This window comes from Pteropus medius, unplaced genomic scaffold (assembly GCF_902729225.1).
Source record: "Pteropus medius unplaced genomic scaffold, Ma_sr-lr_union100, whole genome shotgun sequence".
Classification (NCBI taxonomy): domain Eukaryota; kingdom Metazoa; phylum Chordata; class Mammalia; order Chiroptera; family Pteropodidae; genus Pteropus; species Pteropus medius.
In genome coordinates, this window is record NW_024342539.1 from 1,619,182 (window position 1) to 1,644,706 (window position 25,525).

The 25,525-nt window shown below is 33.2% G+C and overlaps 1 protein-coding gene across 1 annotated transcript in view; it reads left to right on the plus strand.

Moving 5' to 3' along the window:
• LRRC69 (leucine rich repeat containing 69) overlaps positions 1 to 17,621 on the plus strand; it is a 92,420-nt gene extending 74,799 nt beyond the window's left edge. The window contains exons 6-8 of the mRNA XM_039866382.1: positions 564 to 665; positions 5,198 to 5,377; positions 17,227 to 17,621. Of these exons, the coding sequence (XP_039722316.1) occupies positions 564 to 665; positions 5,198 to 5,377; positions 17,227 to 17,337 (393 nt within the window). The 3' untranslated portion in view covers positions 17,338 to 17,621. The remainder of the gene's footprint in view (positions 1 to 563; positions 666 to 5,197; positions 5,378 to 17,226) is intronic.
• The last annotated feature ends 7,904 nt before the right edge of the window (positions 17,622 to 25,525 follow it).

The window sequence follows — 25,525 nt, forward strand, 5'->3', positions numbered from 1 at the left end:
GAATCCCTTATTTGTCTACTCAAATGGTAAATTCCAGTTGAATTTAGGTTTTCTTCATAGAAGATTCAGTATCCTGTGAACTGTATATTTTTTCTTCTTTTTTAATTTTCACTGTGCACGACAGATTATAATGAGAACATTTTGATGTTCTTCTGTTTCTCTAAAATGCATCATCAGACAGTCTTTAAGATCTAGATTTTGGTGTATATTAGAATATAATTTTTTCTAATAAATATGATTTTCTAATAAATATATTATTTGTAAAATGTTCTCAACATTTGATTAATCCCTGTTTTGTTTCTAATAAGTTCTGTGATCCTGAACAAGTGTCTCAGCCGTCTCTTAGAGGAGATGCCACCAATGACCACTAAGGTCATTGCCATTCATACTAGCATAAAGATTCTTATGCTTCTAACAACTAGAGTACGTCCTGTTGTTAAAATATTAATGTGGAATATAAGTCCTAAATAAAGCAATTTTAGACTACTTTTATTGAAGATTTAGCCTCAGAAGTAAAGTTTGTTATTTTGTTGTGAAATAAAGTTTTTATTTTGTTTTGAAAGTTTCAGGATCTGAAGCTGAGGGAATTCTACTGTGAGGGAAACCCACTGTTCCTGAAGCAGCCTGTTAGTGCTGTAAAACAAGAGGAGGTCTGGAATCTACAGGTGAAGCCTTATATCATTCACACAAGTCTTTAAAGTCATGATTTAAGTTTTAAAAAGTTTTCTTTTAAAGCATTCCAGCCAAGCCAGCAAATAACTAATGTAACTCTAGTCCATTGGCAATGTACATCTTTTTGACTTGCTTACAGAATTCAGTATAATCCTATCTCATTTCCAGAATGACTAAATTCAAAGAAATGGAAACATTTTCTTGGAAAAAAAGAAAAGGGAGAAATTTGCTTTCACCTTGACACACACACACACACACACACACACACACACACGCGCACATTGTCTAAAGATATATTTGATTTGTTCTTACTGGGATCTTTGCCTCTTCCATCCCTTTTTACTTGACCTCATTTCCTAGTGGATGAATAAATATGATCCAGAAATCATGTTCACTTTAGTTAAGAAAGTTAGTGATATTAAAAGAAGGAATAGGAAAGCATATTAGTGGACTCTCTTTGTTTGTCCTTTGGTGTTAGATGAGTTAAAGTTCAAAAATATTCCCACCTTTGAGTATGTCTCAATTATGAATTTGAACTTCTCAGGTCCTTTTAAGTCTTTATGTAACTGAACAAGGAGGATTGTCTTAAGACTTTCAAAAATTGTGTAGGATTCAAGTTTCCTGGATGCAGGAAACAGCCAATCTTGTTCAATGGTTTAGTTTTTTAAAAAATAATATTTCCTTTGTTACATAAATAATGTATGTTTAATACAGAAAACTAGAACATACAGATGAGCAAGGAAGAAAATAAAAATTAGTTTCAATGCCATACTGATTAAAAGAAAAATTTATTACAAAAGTCATTCGAGCTCTTTTAGAGAAATTAGAGAAAAAAACAATAGAAGTTGATAAAAATACTCAGAAATCCAGTATGCAGAAATATTATCATTATTCTCTGACATTCATTTTGCTAGAACTTTCCATAAATCCAGAAGTTTTTTTTTTTATTAAAGATGAGTTCAAATTCTGCATACTAGTTACTTTTTTTTCCCCTCAAAATATTGTAAATACCTTTCCAACCAATAAAAGTAAATCTATGATCTCTTTTTTTGATATATACAACATTTTCTAATATATGATTACAGCATAGTGTTTTTACCTACTTCCCTGCTGTTAGCTGTTTAGATTATTAATTATTTTCTGGCTTTCTGGCCTTTATAAACAAGGCTACAATGACTATCTCCAGCAAATTTCTCATGTCCATATTATTCCTCTGAGTGAAATTGTTTGGTCAAAGAATGTCATCTTTTAAAGTTTGATTAACTCATTTCAAATTCCCTTCCATAGAATCAGTCTATACTTCCACAAACAATATTATTTTCAATTCTTGTGTGAAAAAAAAATCTTATTCAAAATTTAATTGTAAATGGTTTTTAAAATTGCAGTATTTAATTTGTTTAATCCCTTATAACCTATTTGTTCTCCTTGAATTAAGCATTTCAGAATAATATCAACAATAACAATAATAAAAACTAACACATGTAAAGCTTAATACGAGCAAGACATCATTCTAAGCACTTAACAAAAATGAGTTAATTTAATCCCCCAATAATCTTTAAAAGATAAGTACCATTATTGTCCCCCTTTTATAGATAAACTGAGTCCCAGAGAGTTTAAATAATTTGTGTAGTTTCACAGAGCTAGTAAATGTTGGGATGATGATGCCAACCTCAGCAACTGGATTCCAGACTCCATGCTGTAATAATGCTTCAAAAAGGGGCTGCCTGAAGTGAGGGAAAAGGAAATAGGGGTAATCCCTGGTTGGAGGTGGTCCTGATTTGTGAATGGGGCTGGATTAGCAGTTAACCCAGTGTGTCGGTGGTTTTACAAGAGTGCACTCTATGACAAGAATGATTTGGGTATTTATTAAAAGTAACTCTAAGAATTTTTCTTAGAAAGGTGACAAATTTATTGTACATTTCATATTTGTACTTAAAGTAAAAGTAATTTCTGTCAGTTAACATTACTGATTAAACTACTTAGACTATCAAAGAATTATAGGGCTCAGATTCAGGCTATGTACTGGTTAAGAATTTTAAACATTTTTTTTCACCTCAGAGGTTTATGAACTAATTTAATGTTGATAACTATATTATAACAAAATAACAGCCAGAATATACTGCATCAGTAGATGCCAGACTAAGTTTTACTCATGCTATCTAATTTAATTCTTTGAACTCTTATGTGATAATACTGGAAGAATATCCCTGTTTTATAGATGAGTTATTCAAGATCAGAGAAGTTAAGGACTTGTCCAAATGGGGTCACAGAGCTAGTACATCATAGAGCCTTGATTTGTACCTGTTTATTGATATGACTGTGACTCAGAATCTTTGCTCTTGATGTTATGTTTTAGTGTCTATCATACACTGAGTGGCAACTGATTATACTACAGTTCCAAAATTCATTATTCCTTCTAAAGATTCATGTTTGTTTTTAAATCTTATGTATTTTATATTTATATAAATATAATTTGTATGTAGATAGTTTTATAATTCAAATTAAATCATTATATGTAAGGAAAAATAAAAAAATACACCTGAAACTAATTTTAATCTGATAGCTTAAACATAGTTATATATGGTTACCTACATATAGTTATCTAAAAAATATTCTAACAAAAGAGCATACAAACTATTCAAGAGGAATAATTTATTTGTCCATAAAAGATATTTTGACTTTTAAATAGCATTAGTTTTAGGCAACCATTAAGTTGTATATTCACAAAAACTGCATTGCACATATCTTTAAGTGGTAACTTAAAAAATACTATTGGTCATGACAATTGGATCTTTATATATACTCATGTTTTCAAATAATAACTTTATATTTCAATGGTATATGTTATTCTTCCAAAGTAACACATTGGCAGCAACTAGGAGAATATAAATAATGGGTACTATAAGAGTTGTCAAGAGGCATACTAAGTGCAACAAATATGTTTGGGTCCAAAAATTATAAATGAAAAAAAGTGAACTGTGTGGATTGTGGTCTATTTATAGGTCCCATTTATAGGTATTTCAGCAAATTCTTCCATCATCTGATATTTGGGGGAGTGAATCCTTGTCTATTAGTTTTCTACAGCTTTATAGTGAGACCTACACTTTGAATTCTTGTAGCTAAAAACGTACTTCATTCATAATCACAAGCTGTGGTCTGCGTAAATAGGTAAAGAAAGAGTAATAATAGACATATAATTTAGTAGGTAATATTAGTGTGAAACGGTAATTTTTTTTTTCAGAAAGGATGACCTCAGTTATGTCATCCTTTCTGGAAAAAAAAAATGTAACCAACCACCCAGGAGAATGAGCTTAAATGTGTAGAAAGTTATGCTGTTGAAGAATCAGACATTTAAGGAACTTATGCTCAGGGCATTTGCTGTATAAAGGCAGCTTTCCTAGATACTTGTTAAGTGGAAGGGATAGAGTAATAAGAAACAGGATATGGCAATCCATGATTTTGTTGTTACTTTTAAAAGATTTTAATTGGGATGAATAGGTGAAAGATAATTTATGTACATATGTAGGTATTCCCAAAGATTCCTATCAGAGACTGATGTAGACTACCTTAATATCACTGATAAATCTTTTACTTTGACCAGAAAAAGTTTCACACACTTATTTACATTTAAAATTCATCCACTGTTTATGTAACATTTATACAGGGCTTCCAGCTACTGGCACAAACAATGGGGGCCATTGATGGAGTAAATTAAATGTTCATTTTGTTTGCTTGGTCAGTGAAGATTTTATTTTAAGTATTACATAATTAGAGTTTTCTTTAAGATAATTATGTTGTTGATGGTTATGGTGAAAGTCAGTTTATATTTCCTCACCGCCCTTTTATTATTTAATATTATTATTACCTAAAGTAAAATTTCTGGAAAATCTATGTGGATAGGTTTAATACTAATTTAATTCAGAGATGTGGTTAATAGAAATTGGTGCTCTTTACCAACATGGCTCTATTGAGGTACTTAATACAGTAGCTAACTTAGACTAACGCTTTTCAAACTTTAATATGCAAAAGGATTACGTGGGGGAACCTTATTAATTGCAGATTCTGATTCAGCCGAGACTCTGAATTTTTAATAAGCTTCCAGGTGATACAAATTCTACTGGTCCATGATCTACAATTTTAGCAGTAAGGATTTAGCCATTAGTAAATATGATAGTCAGTTTCCCAGTTCAGTCTGAATATTTGTACAGTCCTTGCTTGTTGTAATGAGAGGTACAAAATTTGAACTAAACTTTATCTAATAATGTAAACTTATTATAACTTGGATTCCTGTATGTAAAAGACAGAAATATTACAATGGAAGTAAGTTGCTTTTCTTACATTGTCAAAAACTAAACTTATTTACAATACTAGTCATTGACAATATAATTCATTGTATGTACTATGAAAAAATAACAGGAACTGTGAGGAATAAGCCAAAAATACAAATCAGTGAAATGAGAATCAACGTAATACAAAACAGCTATTTTGCAAATTATCTGAGGAACTATATTCTTTTTGAATCTAGGAAATAACATCAAGATTTATAATGAATCAGCTAGCAGAAAAGAATCCTTTCCTAATGCAAGCCATAGCATGGTATCCACAAGTCAGGAACACAATCTCTCGAGGAAGAAAATGTACAATATGTGGAAAGTCCTTTTTAACTACATGGTTGGAATGTGTTGAATTTGTCCCACCATCAAAGGTAAATGGTGCTTTTTGTGTGAATATGAGCATAAGACCTACTTATCTTTATCTAAATCAACCAATGCTATCTAGAGATGTATCTAAGAATTGACTTCTATGATAGTATAATGTTTGTTCCCAGCTTTACTGAGACATAATTGGCACATAATGTTATGTAGGTTTAAGTGTACAATGTGTTGAATGAATACATTTAGAAATTGCAAAATGATTACCACCATGGTATTAGCTTCCACCTCCTTCCCATCACAGAGTTATTATTTCTTTTTTTGTGTGTATGGTGAGAACACTTAAGATCTATTAGCAGCATTCAAATATATGATACACTATTATTAGTTATAATCATAATACTGCACATTACATGCCCAAATTTGTTAATTTTATAAATGGAAATTTGTAATTTTTGACCAGTATTTTCCCATTTCCCCCACCCCAACTCATGGTAAGCACTACTTTACTGTTTCTCTGCATTCGTCTTTTTAGATTCCACATATAAGTGAGATCATACAGAATGTGTCTTTCTCTGTCTGACTTATTTCACTGAGTATAATGCCCTCAAGATCCATAAGCTGTTGTGAATGGCAGTATTTCCTTCTTTCTCATGACTGAATAATATTCCATGGTATAAATATCACATAGTTTTTATCTATTCACTTATTGACAAGACACTTAGGCTGTTTCTGTATCTTGGCTATTGTGTTTAATGCTGCAGTGAACACAAGAGTGCAATAATTCTATGGGATTCTTATTTCAATGTCCTTGGATATATACTCAGAAGTAGGATTGCTGGATCATATTTTTAGTTTTATTTTTAATTTTTTTGAGGAACCTGCAATCTGTTTTCCATAGTACTACTCCATTATGGTCTCAAAGATGAGTTAATTAAAGGCTCCAACTTGAGAGATTCAAAGCTGAGGAGGAAAAACTGGGCTGGAAAATTGGGGGAGGAAGATGGTATCCTTCTGTGTCATTCACAGGGAGGATTGAAAGCAGGTTGTATTGATCATCAGGCTAACTGGGAACACAGGAATAAAGCTAGCAAGTCTTGACTAATCTCCACAAAATGTAGATGGTAAAACATAGAAAGTAATAGGTTGTCCCCTGGAGGGTGAGAAAGGCTTGGGGAAAGATTTCGAGGATGGGTAAATATGTGTATGATTTTAGGCTGTGGAAGGAGCTAGTAGAAGATAAAACTTAAAATTAATCTGTGTTGTATGCCAATTCAGGAAGAGTTTAATGTTTTGATTATGTGCTACCTATTTTAAGGAATTAAAAAGACTAGAATTTGGTTATCGCATGATGAGCCTCATCTGTTCTATTACTTTAAAGGACTGAATAAGTCAAAAAGAGAGTCAAAAGTTTTTAAACAACTGTAAAATGGATAATGGTAGTGCTTTCCAATTACAAAATTACTTTTACATATATTTTGCCTTCGATACCTTAAATAGGTACTTACTCTAGGCTCTCAGGGCCCAGAGATGAATAAGACACAGTCCATGACATTGAGGAGATCACAGACTGTTTATTAAAATACAATGTTATAAGATTATAGTAAGGCATTATACACCCATACTATAGAGTCATAGACAGAGCAAATGGATACTTAGGAGGCGTTTTAGTCTACTCAGACTGCTAAAATGAAATACAACAGACTGGGTGGCTTATAAACAACAGAAATTTATTTATCATAGTTCTGGAGACTGGAAATCCAAGATCAGAGTTCTAGCATGGTTGGGTGGGGGGCCTCTTTTGAGTCATGGACTTCTTGTATCCTCACATGGCTGAAGATGATAAGGAACACTGTGGGTCTCTTTTATAAGGACACTATTCTCAATCATGAGAGCCTTGCTCTCATGACCTAATAACCTCCCAAGGCCCACCTCATAATACCATCATGTTAGTCATGAGGACTACAGCATACAAATTTTGGGAGGACACAAGGATTAAGGCTATAGCAAGAAGTTTGGGGAAACTTTCCTGAGGAAGCGACCTTTGAGTACCATGAGTTCCTGATCCTCATATTAACTTCGTGACTTGGTTTTCATTGTCTCCATTCACAATTGAAGCAACTAAGTAAGTTAAGTAACTTGTTCATATATTTCAAATCTTTGAAATAACAGAATTAGGACTTTAGCTTATGCTTCTTGATATCATGATAGCACAATAATATGCACATTTTAATTTCGAACCATAAGAGAAAGTGCAAATAAATTTATTGATGGTGATACAATTATTCACAATGGTTCTCTTCATGTATTTCAAAAGCTGTCATATGAAAAAGATGAGGCTTTTCCTCTGTTGACTTGTGAAGTGGAACATAGAACCACTGGTATTCAAGCTACATAAATGGAAGAATTTTCTTATAGGATTTTGTGCGCACATGCACATACACACACAAGCATACATGCAGGTTAACATTAGTCATCACTGAAGAAAAAATAAAGAGATTTGACATCTATATAATTTCATTTTAAAAACTAAAAGGGAAGTAAGGATATATTTTTATCGATTAAATATGAGTGCGTTATAAAAACAGCAACAAAGTGGCATAAGACTATATAAAAATAAGTGGTTAAAAAAATTACCAGAGACCTGGATGTGAAATCTTACTAATGGCAGAAAATTTTCAAATACTGATGAAATACATGATACTTCACACTGAAAAAGCACAATGAGTGCCAAGCAGAACAAATAAGACCTAGACAAATCCACACCTGGACATTTTTTTGGTAAAACTGTATACTACCAAAGAGCAACTATTAAGAGCTAAAGATAAAATTTTAAGAAACTAGATCGTGTACAAAAAAATGACAATGGACTGAAAGCAGATGTCAGAAAAAAGTGATATAATGTCATCAAAGCACTAAGAGAAAATGACTCAAAGTCTAGAGTTATATGCCTCAATAAATTGATAGGCAAAGACATGGGAGTGTCAGAAAATTGTGAGAAGAAAAATTTTTAAAGGAAACTTGTTTTGCTTTGGAATAACCATTGATTCTAACCATATTAAAATAATTTTAAAAAATTAAACAAAAGTAACATTTAGTAAGTATATGACAATGATAAAAGTGTATGACAATGGAATTAGAATAAGTATACAGTATGAATTTATAAATTATGCTGCATAAATTTAAGAATATTTAAAAATTATTAAAATTTGGGTAAAGAAATTTTAGACTGAAAAATACATTACCAGGTGCTTGGCATTTGAAACATGTTACTTTAATGACATTGTTTAGTTCCCTGTTTTTAGAGTAAAAATATGCACAAAATGCATTAGTATGATAATCAGATTAACCGTGTTAGTAAATAGATGCTTTTACATACCTTTAGGGTTTTATGTTGCTTTTCCAGTTAACTAGAGAGAGATTATACAAAAACTAGTTGCCTGGAAGCCTCCTTTCTATTAAAAAAATATCTATTTTAAAATTATTTTTTCAGGAACTAACTTAGAAAATGTTAACCTTTAGAGTAAATACTTTATCATGAAGAAAGAACCCATTTGATAGTGCTGGTATTGGTTACCCTTTTGAGCTTTACAGAATGTTGTTTCTGACAGGATTTGCCACCTGAAGGAACAGTTGAAGGAGGGTGGCACTTGATAACAAATGGGTCTTTATTCTTGACATAAAATAACTGGAAATGACCAAAAAAAAAAAAAACCATTTATGCAATAGTTAGTCAATTTAATATGCATTAGGCACTAAGAGGATCAGAAAACATCACATTTCTAATTCTAAACAGTCACAAAATTAATATGTATTTATTGTTCAGAAAAATTGAAATGGTATGAATCTTCCTTATTTTATTCAGAAAATGACAAAACAATTACAGTATTAATGAACTTATACACTATGTCTTGACTACTTCTAACTCCCCCCACCCTCTTTCCCCCTGGTAAACACTAAACTGTTGTTTGTGTCTATGAGTTTTTATTTATTTGTCTTGTTCATTTGTTGCTTTCAGTTTTATATTCCACATATAAGTGAAATCATATGGTTCTCTACTTCTTTTACTTGACTTATCTCGCTTAAAATAATACTCTCAAGATCCATCTATGTTGTCACAAACAGCAGTAATTTTTCTTATGGCTGAGCAATATTCCATTGTATATATGTACATCTTCTTTATCCAATCATTATTGAAGGACAAATCTATTGTTTCCATGTCTTGGCCACCATGAACAATGCCACAGTGAACATAGAGGTGCATATATCTTTACTAATAAAAGGTTTTCAAATTTTGGGGGTAGATACCCAGGAGAGAAATTGTTGAATTATATGGTAATTCTAATCTTAATTTGTTGAGGAACCTCTTTACTGTTTTTCATAGTTGCTGTACCAATTTACATTCCTACCAGCAGTGTATGAGGATTTCTAAACTTCTGGTAGTCACAGTTATACTCAGTTATCTATGGTTTTTATCTTAAGTTGATTCAACTTCGATACATTAATCTAAAGTTGTGTACCACCAAAATGTTTGAACCTTCCATGTGAAATTTAAATAACAATAATTATGCAGAGGTGGTGTCGGAGAAAATGATCATTCTGTATGGGAGAGAATACTGTTTAGCTGGATGGGTGACTGGAACATGAGCAGGATTTGCTTTCTGGGTTTTGCCATTACCACAGTCCAAACTACCTTAAGGGTGGGATGACCATATAATGTATCATCTAAGTCAAGATACTTTTGAGGGTGAAAGTAGACATTATTAATAGCCAGAAAAACAGTAAGAAACCAGGACAGTCCTGGGCAAATCTGAATGTGTGGTTATACTTTCTAAATAGAGCAGATGACTTTAAAATAGTGCTAACTGCTGATGCTTATTATTGCTGATATAGAAGAGTTGTCATTATGAACATTTATCTTGGATTTAAAAAATTATTTTCCATCTCTTCATAAATATTTGAGGGCCTGCTTTAAACAGGAAACTGGGTTTGAAGAACAATGCAAATAAGTAAGAGACCTAGTTTGCTCCATGATTTAAAATAAAAAGTTTAAAGATGTAAAAGACACTAGCAATGCAAACTGAATTTTAAATGAGTAGTAGAGATCAATTGCTTTGGGATTTCAAAGTGGAAGGTGAGATTACTATAGGTTGTCTGCCAAAAGATGCTGGAACCTGCTGTACAGGGACTTGACATAGGTAGAATTTAGATACATGGAAAAGGAAGCAGAGAGAATATTTTAGAAGAGAATGAAATGTAGGAGAATGAATCATGCTCATGGGGCAATGAATTAATTAAGTTGGTCTGTAGATGGGAGTGGGAGGAGGCAATATTATAAAAGAATTGGGATCAAATCCTATAAACCTGTCAAACAATAGAATAAGGAGTTTGAACTTGATCTTGTTTGGAAATGGAGTCCTACTGAATGTGTGGGGACAAGTCAATTATATAAAGATGTACTTTAGAAGGAATTGTTTGGCAGTACTGTACTGGATTAACTGGAAGTTGAAGAGAAGAGAAGCTGAAGGAAACAGACCTATTAGAGTGGTTGTCTAGTGTGGGTGTAATTTGTAGCAGTAGAAATGCAAGAAAAGGGAAGCGCCATGAGGAAGGAATGGCATCAGATCTTGTTGATTGATTGGATATGTGAAACCTCAGAGAGGTGTAAAAGAGAAAACCAGAAAATTCCAGAGGGAGCTGATTTAAAAAGCAAGATCCCAAGTTTAATCTTAGACAGATTAAGTTTTAAGCGATATGTAGGTAGTTCAAGTGAATATATTTAACTCTCAATTAGTGACAGATGAGAACAGCAAAGAAATATACTTCTATGCATTATTTGAAAATATGTGCACTTTCTAACTATTCATTCTTCCAAACAGTTCTGCAAATTATTAAACTATAATCAAAACCCTACATTGGTGAAAGAAGCTGAGAGACATATTATGACTAACACTGATCCAGAATTTAGTGAACTTAGATTCTAGTCCTGTCTCTGCCTTGAAAAATGAGGCCTAAGGTAATTCACATTCCTTCTCACTATATGTGGACTAGTTTCCTTATCTGTACAATAAAGGAGTTAAACCAAAGTCTTTTCTAGCTTCAAAATGCCTTGATTTTATAAAGGGGGGAAAGGCTATAATAGTCATGCTTTTCATGGTACTGCTAATTTGGAATATAAAATCAGTATTAGCTTTCTAATACTGCTATAACAAATTGTCATAAACATGGTGTCTTAACAACAAAAATGTATTATCTTACAGTTTAGTACATCAGAAGTCCAATATGAGTCTCACTGAGCTAAAATCAAGATGTCAGCAGGGCTACAATCCTTTCTGGAGGCTCTAGAAGAAACTTCATTGTCTTCTTCTTTTTAGTTTTTAAATGCTACCCACATTTCTTAGCTCACAATCTCCTTCCTCCATCCTCAAAGCCAGCATTGATACATCTAGTTCTCACATCACATCACTTGAACCTCGTATTCTGCTTCCTTCTTCCATTTTTAATAATTGTTGTGATTGAATTGAGTCCACCTTGAAATCATCCCCATCTCAAGGTCCTTAACTTAGCCACACCTACATAGTTTCTTTGCCATGTAAGGTAGCATACATATTCACAGGTTCGTATTAGGACATGAACATTTTTGGGGGTCGTTTTCCTGCTTACCATACTTTTACCCGAGAAAACAGAAAATCATCTTACTCTTTTTTTCCATTCCTTGTGTTTCCAAATGCTATCCAAAAATTTACTTTTTTATACTCTGCGATAAAAAATATATATTTTGATAATTTTTGACTTCTCAGACTTTAAAATATGGCAGCGATTATCACCGAGGCATATGTTGAATGATTTTTTTTAAATCTCTCAATTATACCATTCAACAAATATAAAATTTAGTAAACATGCATATTTAAATTCAAAGTGCAAAACTGCTTTTCCCCAAAACAGGGAGAGATTATAACTGTATGTTTATTTTCTTTAGAAATTATTTTCTAATTCTTGTATTTCACTGTAAATAGTTAAGAGTAAAATATAACATTTTCACAATTTAAAGTTTTTTGCTAAAAAGATACGTTTTCAAAATGAAAGCAAGTCCAATTGTAAACCTTTTGACCTTGACTTAACAAAAAGTATCTTTTGGTGTTTCAATTTCTATCTATAAACAATGACCAAAGCAGTAATTATCTTTGACAGAGTCATGGAGTTTTGTTAATTGAGGTTTGTGAAGACATGTTCCTTATAAGAGGGTATGTCATTATCCCTTTATAACATGCTCATTTCAAATGGACATATGTCATACCAGTTATACTCTTATGATGATGGTATGAACAAAAATAGATATTTAATCGATATCAAGAGATAGGGTATTAGAGACTCCTTTTTTACATGCAAACATTATTGAGTCCAGTAACTATATATGGAAATATATGTCACCAAGGAATTATGTTGAGTCCATTTTTCTCAGTAAAATTTCCAGGAAACAATTCATAGCCCTGAGAGATATAATGGGAATATAATTATTAAGTTAGAGAATAATCACAAACAAAGTGACATACTCAATGCAAAACTGATAATGATCTCCTAAAAAGTTAAACAAAGCATTTCATTCTAATTAATTAAACAATAATAATACCCTCAAGAAGGGAAAAGAGGGACACAGACACATTGCATTCCTGTTTGCAAAAAGAGCCAACCCAAACATCGCCCATGAGATTTCTTAATGACACAGGGAAATGGCTAAAACCACAGTAAAAATAGAAAATGCCTTTAGTAGTTTCCATTATAAACTTTTCATCTCATGGAGAAACTAGACAAAGCAAATTGGATAATTGTATGACCCTAATCGCTTCCTTTGTTTATGTTTGTCTTTCTTTTTATAACCTTCTCCTCTTGGTTAATGGCTCTAATCTCTGCACTAGTTTCTTAAATGAGAGCTAAGTGAAGTAAAAGAGAAAACCAAATTGTGTGTGTAGCACAATTTATTTTGATGGCCCTGTAGATGAAATTTCTAGATGAGATTAGACAGGAATAACTGGTCGGATGAGGAAGGGGAAAAGACCCCATTTAACATTCAGTTTTTGTTACTAGTTCTCCCAGCACAATTTCAAAATTCAGCCACAGGTAAACCCAAATATTTAATAAATACAGTGAATCAGACATTTGAAAAGCTATTACAAAGGTGAAAAGAAAAAAGTATCAAGCTCGACTCAAACTACAATAATTAGGAGATACACAAAACAAAAAGATCTGAAGTATGACATCAATAACATAAAGCATGGAAGAGGAAGGAGTAAAAATGTAGTCCTTATAGAACATATTTGAACTTAAATGCCCTTCAGCTTAAAATAGACTGCTATAAATATAGAATGATATATATAACCCTCATGGTAACCATAAACCAAAAATCTACAAAGATACACAAAAAACAAAGAAAAAGGAACCTAAACAAAGCACTAAAAACACAGCAAACCACAGATAAAGAGAGGAGAATTATAAAACAACCAAAAACAAGCCTTTCATCTAAGTTCAGGAGCAAGAAAAGGATTCCCACTATAACCACTTCTATTCAACATAGTATTGGAAGTCTTAGCCACAGTAATTAGACACGATAAAGATAAAAGGCACCCAAATACAGAAAAGAAGTAAAACTCTCATTATTTGAAGATGACATGATACTATACATAGAAAACCATAAAGACACCAACAAAAAACTATTAGAACTAATAAATAAATTCAGTAAAGTTGTAGGATACAGAATCAATATTCAAAAATCTGTTGTGTTTCTGTACACCAATAATGAATGATCAGAAGGAGAAATTAAAAGGACCTAAATAGACATTTCTCCAAAGAGGACATGCAGATGACCAAAAGATATATGAAAAGATACTCAACATCACTAATCATCAGGGAAATGTAAATTAAAGTCACAATGAGATGTCATTTCACACCTATCAGAATGGCTGTCATCAATAAATCAATAAACACCAAATATGGGTGAGGATGTGGAGCAATGGGAACAGTTGGTGGAACTCTTAATTATTATAGCCACTATGGAAAATAATATAGAGATTTCTCAAAAAGAATGAAAATAGAGCTGCCATAAGACCTAGCAATTCCACTTCTGGGTAACTATCTGAAGACAACAAAAAAATTAATTTAAAAAGCTATATGCACCCATATGTTCTTTGCAGCATTACTAGTAGTAGCCAAGATATGGAAGCAACGTAGATGTCCATCAATAGATGACTGGATAGAGAAGATTATTTATATATCTATATATATCATATCTTTTTGTGATATATATATATATATATATATATATATATATATATATATATATATATATATATATATATAAAATCTTTTATTCAGCAATAAAAAAGAATGAAATCTTGCCATTTAGACAATGTGGATGGACCTAGAGGGTATTCTGTTAAGTGAATTAAGTCAGACAGAGACAGATGAATATCATATGATTTCATTTATATGAGGAATCTAAAAAAACCCAAAACAATTGAATAAATGAAACAAAATTGAAACAAATCTATGGATATAGAAAACAAGCTGATGGTTGCCAAAAGGGAGAGGGGTAGGTGGATGGGAATAAAAAAAAATGTTAAAAAATAAATAATGACATAGGAATTTAATATTCAACATCATCCTTTAAAAAGCATATGAATAAACTTCTTCAACAGTTAAATATAATCTAATTAATCAATATGATCTTTTATAAAGTAGATTTAAAATACTACATATAACATAGTCTCAGCCACAGCAATAAGACAAACTAATAAGACTTGAAACTAATAATAAAATAAAATTAAGAAAATACTATATATGATATGTCTATCATTGGAAAACTACTTATGAATTTTTTACCCCTGCACTAATGTATTTGTTATTGATATCCCAAGATTCAACATTTTATGGTTTATTTATTATTTATGCCGTATTGTTTCTTTAATACAATATGTACATTCTAATTTTTTGCTCTCATAGTTCACCCTTTCTAAATGTCTTTTCATGTTCTCTTCAAGAAGTCACATTCTAGTCTTCCTACAAAACCCGGCTCACCATTTTCTTACAATGTGAAATCTCACTAAATATGCATCCTATGGTGGTGTCTCCCTTCTCAACACTCACATAAAACCTATCATTGGGTTGAGCCTATGTTTCTAGTTATTTGTGTGTGTGTGTGTGTGTGTGTGTGTGTATTTATCTCTTATCTTTCTAAGTAGGTGCTAAAAAGAAACTTAGAGTCAGGGATTGTTTTTTATATGTCCTTATTTTGGACTTTGCCAATTTCTGTAGTGCAGGATTTAGGTTGTTTTTATTTTGTCAGAATTCTTGGTTGCAATTTAAGAAACCCAACTCACACACTAATTCAAGTAATGAAGAAGGCCAAGGCATGGATCTGGATGAGTATTTAGTTATGCTGGGGATCAGGTACCCAAATTTATTACCAGATTTTTGTCCTTCTCTACATATTGTCTTAGCTTTTATTTTATTATTTTTTTGGTTTTGCTTTCAGGTAGAGGATCCCGAAATTATTCCCTCTGGCAATAGAGGGCGAGCTTCCCTCTCTTAATAGATCCAGAGAAAGCCTTACTGCTGATGCTCTTTGGCTTTGTTGGACTGTTTTGGGTCATGTGCCAGCCTGAATTATGTGGCTATTTCTTGAACCAGGGAGGTGGATCTGTTGTCTTCTCCCTCCTATAATATGTGCACTAAAATTGGAAAAGGGGTGGTTTTCCAAAGGAAAGGTAGGCTTTTGTTCCAGCAGAGTGGGAAATAGATTCTGACACAGGAAAAAGTAATATGCTCTTGGGAATTTCAGTAAATGCTAATTGATAAACTAAACTTCCTTCTAGGAAAGAAGTCAGATTTGTATTGATTCTGTACCATTTTTTGACTTTATCTAAAATATTTTATCATTAGAATAGTGCCATGTATTCTTTGAACACTTCATGGTCACTGCTGGAGATGGATGCAAAGGTGATACGATTGATGTATGACTTTAGCTCTTAACTGATTTATCACCAGGGCTGAAAGGCTGTTACTCTCTCCAAAATGGATTAATAACTGTGCTTAGATGTTTGAACCTTTAAATGGGTCCTCGAAGTTCTTTTGTGGAAGAGTGAACAGAACAGTAATGAAATTTCTCACAGTGGATTGTGATGATAAAACTAAGTAGCATTATCAACCAATTAAACTAGTAGTTGTGTGACTGTTTGGATTCTCTCTCTGAGAGCTGTGTTGAATTCAGAAGTTGTTTGTAAAGCATAAAAATTGTAAGTTTTTGTGGCTGCCATTATTTCCAATATTAGTGGTCAGGACATGTACACTAAGTTGGATTATAGAGTTTTCATTTACTTATTTTGTGCATTGAGAAGTAAGGTCAGAGATATTTGAAGGACAAAAACAAGCCACACATTGAACAATTTGCCTGAAACCCAGCCAGTGACGATTTTAATGAAAATTGCAAACAGTGAACAAAGAGTATTAGGAAGATTGATTTTCATGAGAAACGGATGTTGCACAGGCAAAACCAAGATGTCTATTGGGATGTTCAATAAATGTCTGTTGATTGATCCATTTAACATCCCTATAGGACAGAAGTCAGATTTGTGTGGATTCTGTACTGTAATTTACCTTCATCTCAAACTTTATAACTAGGCAGTATATTAATATGTTTGGATAAAAGCATAGATAATCTTTTATCATGTGAATTTTATTTAGTGTTGAATATGCCTTTCTTATCTAGTTAGGTTTATTTGTGTGTTAGAAACAGCAAATCAAGCATAAATGGAATAGCATATTCTTTAGCAATCACAACTAATATTTATTTTATTCAAAAATATTTACTGAACACTGCCTAATTTTATTTTTAATTTTTACTTTTTAGAACTGGAAGATAAGCAGAAATCTACAGCTGGTACCTCTTCGAATATTAATTTGTTCTTACAAATGTTTTAGTCAACGTGGCCCTAACCTGTTTGGAATTGCTCAAGTGTAGAGCAAGTGAGAAGCTCATTTAGAGCCTCATATGACTTTCACTGTCAACTCTACATACACAGATTATGCCCTAATTAAGATACCATGCTGTGTCTCTTCTCTTTGTTAACACATTACGCAAAAGAAGAAAAATAATTTACTTGTAAAGATCCCAATTTAAGTATTACAATCTATCTTTAGATTCTTTAGACTCTAGATGAGCTGTTTCTTCGACTTAGAAACAAAATAATAAATGGAAAAATAAAAATCTGTGTGGAAAGTGAATGTTATTTTTTCTGTCATTTTTTTGACCACTACCCCCTTCTCTAGTTTTAAGAGACTTTGATGGAGACATGTATTTTTTTAATGTATGTTTTATAGTTAAACAAGAACCACTTTTTAGTGCTACACAGTTGTATCACATTTGTATAATTTCAGTTGAGCTCTTTTTTTTTAAAGAGACACTAACACCTTATTAACTAAGAAGAAACCTTCATTCCACTTAAAAAGGATTAGGAGGCTAGAAACCCAGCTTGGTTACTCCCAACATCACTTTGTTCCTGCTTTTAAAGTTTTAATTTTTTTTTCTTTCAAAAATGAAACTGACGGAAGGCAGGGCAGTAGCGCTGAAATGAGAATTTGGCTTTTTTTTTTTCATTGAACGACAACAGAAAAGTGAGAAAAAAGAATTAGACAAATATATAGTATAGATTGCATAGATCAGTGGGCTTTGGAAGTTTTTCCAGCAGCATCCAGATCACTTATAAATTGTTAGAAATGCAAATTATCTGGCCCCACCCCAGACTATTGAATCAAAAATGGGGGAGTGTGTGGCCTAAAAATTTGTTTAAAAAATCTCAACGTCAGAAACATGGCAAAGTGAGAGATGTCCCTAGATCTCTCCCTGAAACAACAATGACCTGAAAATCTAAAACTCAACAAAAAACACCTAACCTGTACAACAGCACATCTGAGCGTGCGATCTGAGCATAAGAGAAACCACAGGTCAGAACCCCCAGGAGTCGAGGCAATAGACTGGGAGAAACAAAGAAGCTGCCTATCACAGCCAGAGCTCCCTGCAGGACAAAGGGGATAGGTGAAGATGCAGTGGGTTCCCTGAACAGCCATGCTTGAAAGATTTGTGAGCCCCATGCAGAGGCAGTGCCCAGATATCAGGGAAGAATGCAGAAAAGAAGGGATGGCAGAGAAGCAACAGTTGATTAATTACCAGCCGCAGTTTCAAAGTGGAGGTTGAGCCACATCCCCCATCCCCCAACTCGCAAGACCACTCCCACCATATCTTCCCAGACCAAACACCGTGGATCCCCAGAGAAATTTGAGCAAAGGCTACCGAAACTGTCACTAACACTGACAGAGATTGAGACTGAGGGTAGTGAGTGGGATTGAATATCTATTAAAAAAAAAAGCAGTATTAAGACTTTGTATAAAGCAAGAATCGAAGAGGCTTAGATGCCACCTACTTGAAACCAAAAGAAAAATGCCTTCTCTGCAACAGACTAAAGAGAGACCTTTATATAATAAACTTTCCTTCTGGAAAAAAAAAAAAGCAGAATACAGTTCTATTAATACCCATGTGGAGAAATAGTCCATTAAACACCATGAACAACCAAAGGAACAAGGTAGCTCAGAAAGAGAAAAATTTCCAGAAACTAAACTTAAAGACATAAAAATATGCGACTTAAATGACAGAGAATTCAGGATGGTACTTCTGAAAAAAATTCAGTGAGATCCAAAACAATTCATATGAACAATTTCAAGAATTGAAAAACAGCTAGATCGGCAGAATGAATTTTTTAGTTAGGAGATTGAAACCCTAAAAAAGAACCAAATGGAAATTCTGGAGATGAAGAACACGCTGAAAGAGATGAAAAATGAAATAGCAAGCTTGGGAAATAGATTTAACCAAATGGAGGAAAGCATCAGTGATATCGAAGACAGAAATCTAGAAATAAATCATAAGAAAGAAGAGAGAAACCAAAGAATAAAAAAATAATGAAAGAGAAATACAACTAGATGATACTATCAGGAGAGGAAACAAAAGAATAATGGGCATTGTTGAAGGCGAGGAAAAGGAGCAGGGACTAGAAAGCACTTTCAGACAAATAGTGGATGAGAATTTCCCAAATCTAAGGAATGAGCTGGAGCTTGAAATTCAAGAAGTCAACAGAATACCCAATTATCTCAACCCAATAAGACTTTCTTCAAAACACATTGTATTAAAATTATCAAAAATCAACGACAAAGACAGAATTCTCAGGGCAGCCAGGGAGAAGAAAATGGTAACCTATAAAAGAAAATCCATTAGATTATCATTGGACTCTTCAGCACAAACTTAAAAAGCCAGAAAGAGTAAACTACTAGCCAAGAATAATGTATCCAGGTAAGCTCTCTTTTAGATATGAAGGAGAAATAAAGACCCATCCAGACATACAAAAATTGAGAGACTTCTTCAATACAAGGCCTGCTTTACAGGAAATACTGAAAAGGTTCAGCTCACCTAAAACAAAATGACAAAAAAATATATAACTATGAGAAAGGTAACTAGCAGGGAGATAGAAGCAGAGGAGTGCAAACTTATTAAGAATAGGGCATTAAATTTTAAACAGTAAGAAGAGATTTGCTATAGCGAGATAGTAATGAACATTCAACAAACATTGGGATTAACTTAGACAACAATAACTGAGAAGGGGAGGATTTAAAGATCCAAATTCACAAAGGGAGATGGAGATAAGGCACATGCAGAAGAAAATGGTCTACTATATACATGTAACTATCCTTCACATATTTTTAATGATAGCCACATGCCAAAGATTCAGAACTGAAGTATATAGCATAAAGAAAGAAAGACCAGAGGGAAAATCCACAAATCCAACCAAAAAACAAAAAAAACCAAAAAATAGACACACAAGAACAAGGAAACAATGGAAATGCCAAGCAGGAGTAGCGGTACTAACATAGGAAGAAATAGACTTCAAAATAAAAAAGGTTAAGAAAGATACTGAGGGACACTTCATAATGATAAAGGGAATCATGCACCAAGAAGACATAATACTTATTAATATCTGTGCTTGCAACAAGGAGAATTTCTATAATGAGCCTAGTTACTATGAGTTCAAACGTATTCTCTGGTATTTATATTTGTATATTTCCATTGTCTACACGATTCAAGATGGATTTTCTTCATTTAATTGTTCAATATTTAACAACCTCCAAAATGGTGTTAGTTGAATACAGTGGGTAAAGAATTGATAGATCTTGCTAAGAGCACTGATATTATTTTTCTATAATTAAAGCAATATGTCATAAAGGATATTTGCTTTCTTTTGAACTTTATGTTAAAAAATATTTTCTTTATGCTAGTATTTATTAATGGAGATTACTGAGGTTTTAAATTAAGGTAAATTTAATTATTTTTCACTTGATGAAGCTTCAAAAAACTCCAAAGTAACACTTGAAACTCTCATTTCTATTTCTTCATAAAATATCTCTTTACGTGTTTCTTTCTGTCTAGGTTATTTGCCAACTGCAGCATTGAGAAAATAATGGCTGAAAGTCACTTGCACTTGCTAAATATTTGTTTTGCTTCTTGGTGCAGAGAAAATCCCTGGGCAGCTCAATCCGCAAATCTGCTACTGGAAATTTGGGAGCCTCTGCAGGCCACAGGGCTCCAAATCACATAAAGGCTCTTGACTTGCTGGGACCTTGAGACTCATAGACCAGCCACAGCATACTAGGTTTAATGAGGGGACTTTTAAGTAATTTTCATCCCTCTAATGTAGGTATCCTGAGGGGCCAGAAAAGTCACCTGAGGTGGAAGGTAATTCAGGATGCATGCCATGTTTCCAAGTACAGGGTTGGAGTGAGTAAAGATGTTTAATAGGGCAACACTATAAGTAAATGGGGCAGGAGGTTGCTGGTGGGTGAGTGAGCTACAAAAGTTAAGAAGCAAGGCTGCTTCAGAATATGGAATGGGAAAAACAAAGGATCTATAATCTCATCAAGTCAGGCTTTCCAAGGGCAGTTGAAAGATCTGGCACATTCAAAGGCAAGTGCTTGGGTCTTAAGAGGAGAGATGGACATAGTTAGTATCTACAGACTGTAGATGAGGAACTGGTCAGTGTTAATTAACCTTGAATTATGACTCACAGACAGATAGCAAGGAGCAGGCACTGTGTGGGGCAGGGTCTTTGCAAGCGCGAGCTCATGGGGAATCTCTATCTTTTTTTCCCTTAAGTAAGTTGCTAAAAACTGGGAAAGAGGGAAAAGGTGGGTATATTGAAGGATGGGGAAACTGGATGCAGGGGGAAGAGGATCATAAATAACCATGATTCTCCTAGTAAAATTAGAAATAAAAACCTCTATTCCATTGAATTATAATCCAAACCTTTGATTTCTGTCTGGCATAAATCAGGGGTTACATTATCTTCTAAATAGAAGGCAGAGGCATTTAAAATGCTTTAAAACTTAACATTTAAAATCTCAGTGAAGTAAAATTGGCTTGAAAGGAAAAAGTACTTAAATTATCCATGTTTCACTAAGAGTTCCATTTTATGTTTATGATTTATCAAACAAATATTTTTTGATACCAGAGACAGGGGAGACATTTTCTAAATTTAAGAATAAACGAGGCCTCAAAGAGCTTCTATGTGTTCCTAACACAATTAGCAGAGAGGAATTCTTTTAAAATTAATCAGATTAAGCCCTTCTCTCACCAATCTCGCTTTTTCATTACTCTTTTCCCCATTTGATTGCTCTTCCCTCAGATTTGCCCGCTATTCTTTCCCCCATATCCTACATGAAATGCTTCCCTGGTCATAATATTTAAAATTGTGAGTTCCACTTTCAATGCACTAAACCCCTTCTCTTCTGTGTCTCCCATATCTTCTCACCTCCTATTTTACTCTATAATTTACTTATTAATTTTATTTATTATCTGTTTCCCTCCCCTATAACATAAGTTCCATGAGAGCAGGGCAGAAATTTTTTTTCCTAACATTTTATTATAAAAATTCTCAAACATACAGAAAAGTTAGAAGAATTTTATAGTGAATACTCATATACTCATTATCTAGATTTTACAGTTAACATTTTACTATATTTGCTTTATTAATATCTATTCATTCCTCTATTCAGCCAGTAATCCATATTAATTTTGATATATTTTGAAGTTGCAGACATCAGTGTACTTCCCTTCTAATATTTCAGCATATGTGTCACTAACAAGTATTCAATACCATTTCTCTTTTTATTCTTCTGAGGTAAAATTTACATGCACACATTTACATGACTTCAGCAAATGCATTCAGTATCAAAATAGAAAGTTTCACCAACAATCCAGAAAGTTCTTGTATGTCCCTTCCTTATAGGGTTGCCAAATTTCACAGACATACAGGATGCAAAGTTAAATTTGAATTTCAGTGAAACAATGAATACATTTTTAGTATAATGTTTTGAATATTTCATAAGGCATAGTAAAAAAAAAAACTTTGTTGTTCATCTGAAATTTAAATTTAACTGGGAATCCTGTATTTGATCTAGCAACCCTACTTTGCAAACATTTCCTGCCCCCTCCCTTCAGAAGCAACCATTGTTCCAATTTTTTCTATCAGAGATTTTACCTTTTTGAAACTTTATAAAATACATTCTTTTCTGTGTGGCTTTATTCACTCAGCATAATGCTTTTGAGATTCATTTATATCACTGCATATATCACAAGTTTCTTCCTTTTTAATGCTGAATAATATTCCATAATATAACTGTCATACTGTTCATTCATCTATTCTCCATCTTGGGTTTTTTTTTTTCCAGTTTCTGTTATGAATAAGCTGCTACTAACCAAAGCATACTTAGCAATATTCAATGGCTATCAGTTAAACTAGTTCTAGACAAATCCAAACTCCTTACCACGCTTCACAGGCACCTAATACTCTAGCTTATTTTACATCGTCTCTGTTCTCACATCTTGCCACTTTTTTCTTTAGCTCTCTAGTCATATTCCTTTCAGTGCTGTGAAGCTTCCACACTATATCCAAGTTGAGCCTTTTATATGCAATGCCCTGCAGATGGAACACTATTTGTTCCTACTGGTTGCCTGACACATTTTGCTCATGTTTTTCTACTTACCGAAGTGACTCTAGGCAAATTTCCTAACCTCTCTGAAGCTATATATGTAACCCTCTATATGTCATAGAATAATAATAGTTCCCTTTTTGGGGGCTTATTATGAGAATTAAATGAATTAACATATGGAAAGCACCTATCCTGGCACTGCTGTAAGTGTTCAGTCAATGTTTGTAGCTGATGTTGTGGAGAACCTTGGATTTCTAGAAGCTTATTATGCTTTATGTATACTGCATACTAAAGAGCAGGGAAAAATTGAAGGTAACAGCTGCAGAGTGAAAGATTAATAAAGGGGGACAAAGCACACAAGAGGGAAAAGACCAAACTGGAGTTTATAGTAATAGTCCACATGAGCATACTCAGTGGGAACTGAGTCAATGACACCAGGAATTGAAAATGGGTGAAAGATTCAGAAGATATTTAATTTAGAGACAGAACTAACTGACTGACTGAATGTCATGAGCGAAAGAAAAGGTGCTGACATAGATGTCTCTCACCTATTTGTATGAATGTTGATGCCAAGTACCAAGATAAGGAATTCTGGAAGAGGAGCTGGGTTTTGTGAAAAATGAGTTTGCTCTTAGACATGGTAACTTAAGGATGCTAACTAGACATCAGTGTAAAGGTCCAGCAGATCATTGGAAAGGAAAATATAATCAAAGGCATGGATTTTGATCAGGAATGAAATATATCCTTGTATCATCTGAAGATTATGTTTTTAATGAAACGAAAAGTGATGCTTTTATTGTTGTTCTACAAATCAAATCTTCTTAGACTCATCTTAGACTGGATTCTAACAAGTATACAATTTTGTGTATTCTACATTACGGTCTCATGTAACAGATACAGGGATATATGAAGAAGGCTTTATTAGTGAGAGAAGGCCGAAGATACACATAATTAGCCTGTTTAAAAGTAAGAAGCAACACTGTTTGAAGGAAATCACTTAAGGTCTGGCTATGGCTGTGATAAAACGCCTTTCTTTTCTTCTTTTCTCATTTGTTTTCTTCTGAAAAATTAAGACTTTGGAGCTTTGAATCACAACGTACCAATTTCAGTTTAGGGTAGATTTATTTTATTTTATTTTAATTTTTATTTAATTTATTGTGGTGACATTTATTAATAAAATTATATAGGTTTCAAATGTACAATTCAATAATATATCACATGAATATTGCATTGTGTGTTCACCACCCAAAGTCAAGTTTTCTTCCATCATCATATATTTGACCCCCTTTACTTTTATCTACCTCTTTCCATACTCTTCCCTCTGGTAACCACTAAACTCTTTTCTGTGTCTATAAGTTTTTATTTATTTGTCTTGTTCATTTTTTGCTTTCAGTTTTATATCTCACATGAGTGAAATCATATGATTCTCAATTTTTTATGACTTGTTTCACATGGTAATCTTGAGATCCATCCACGTTGTCCCACATGGCAATATTTCATCTTTTCTTGTGGCTGAGTAATATTCCATCATATATATGTACCACAACTTCTTTATACAATCATCTATTGAAGGGCACTTTGGTTGCTTCCCTGTTTTGGCCACCGTAAATAATGCTGCAATAAACATCAGATTACATCTATCTTTATGGATAAAGGTTTTCAATTTTGGGGGAGTAGATACCCAGAAGTGGGATTGCTGAGTTATATGGTAATTCTATTCTTAATTTTTTGAGGAAACTCCACACTGTTTTCCATAGTGGCTGCACCAATTTACATTCCCACCAGCATTATATGAGGGTTTCTTTTTCCCCATAACCTCTCCAACACTTACTACTTATCCTGTTGATGATAGCCATTCTAACAGGTGTGAGGTGGTATCTCATTGTGGTTTGGATTTGCATATCCCTAATAGCTAGTAAAGCTGAGCATCTTCTCATATGTTTCTTGGCCATCTGTATATCTTCTTGAGAGAAGTGTCTGTGTAGGTCCTCTGCCCATTTTTTTTTGTTGTTGTTGTTTGTTTACTATGTAGAGTTATTTTTAATAGGGCAAGTATGTATATTTTCTGTAACGTATTTCACTTGCAAGCATGACTGGTGAGGTTTATCCCTCTCTTTTTT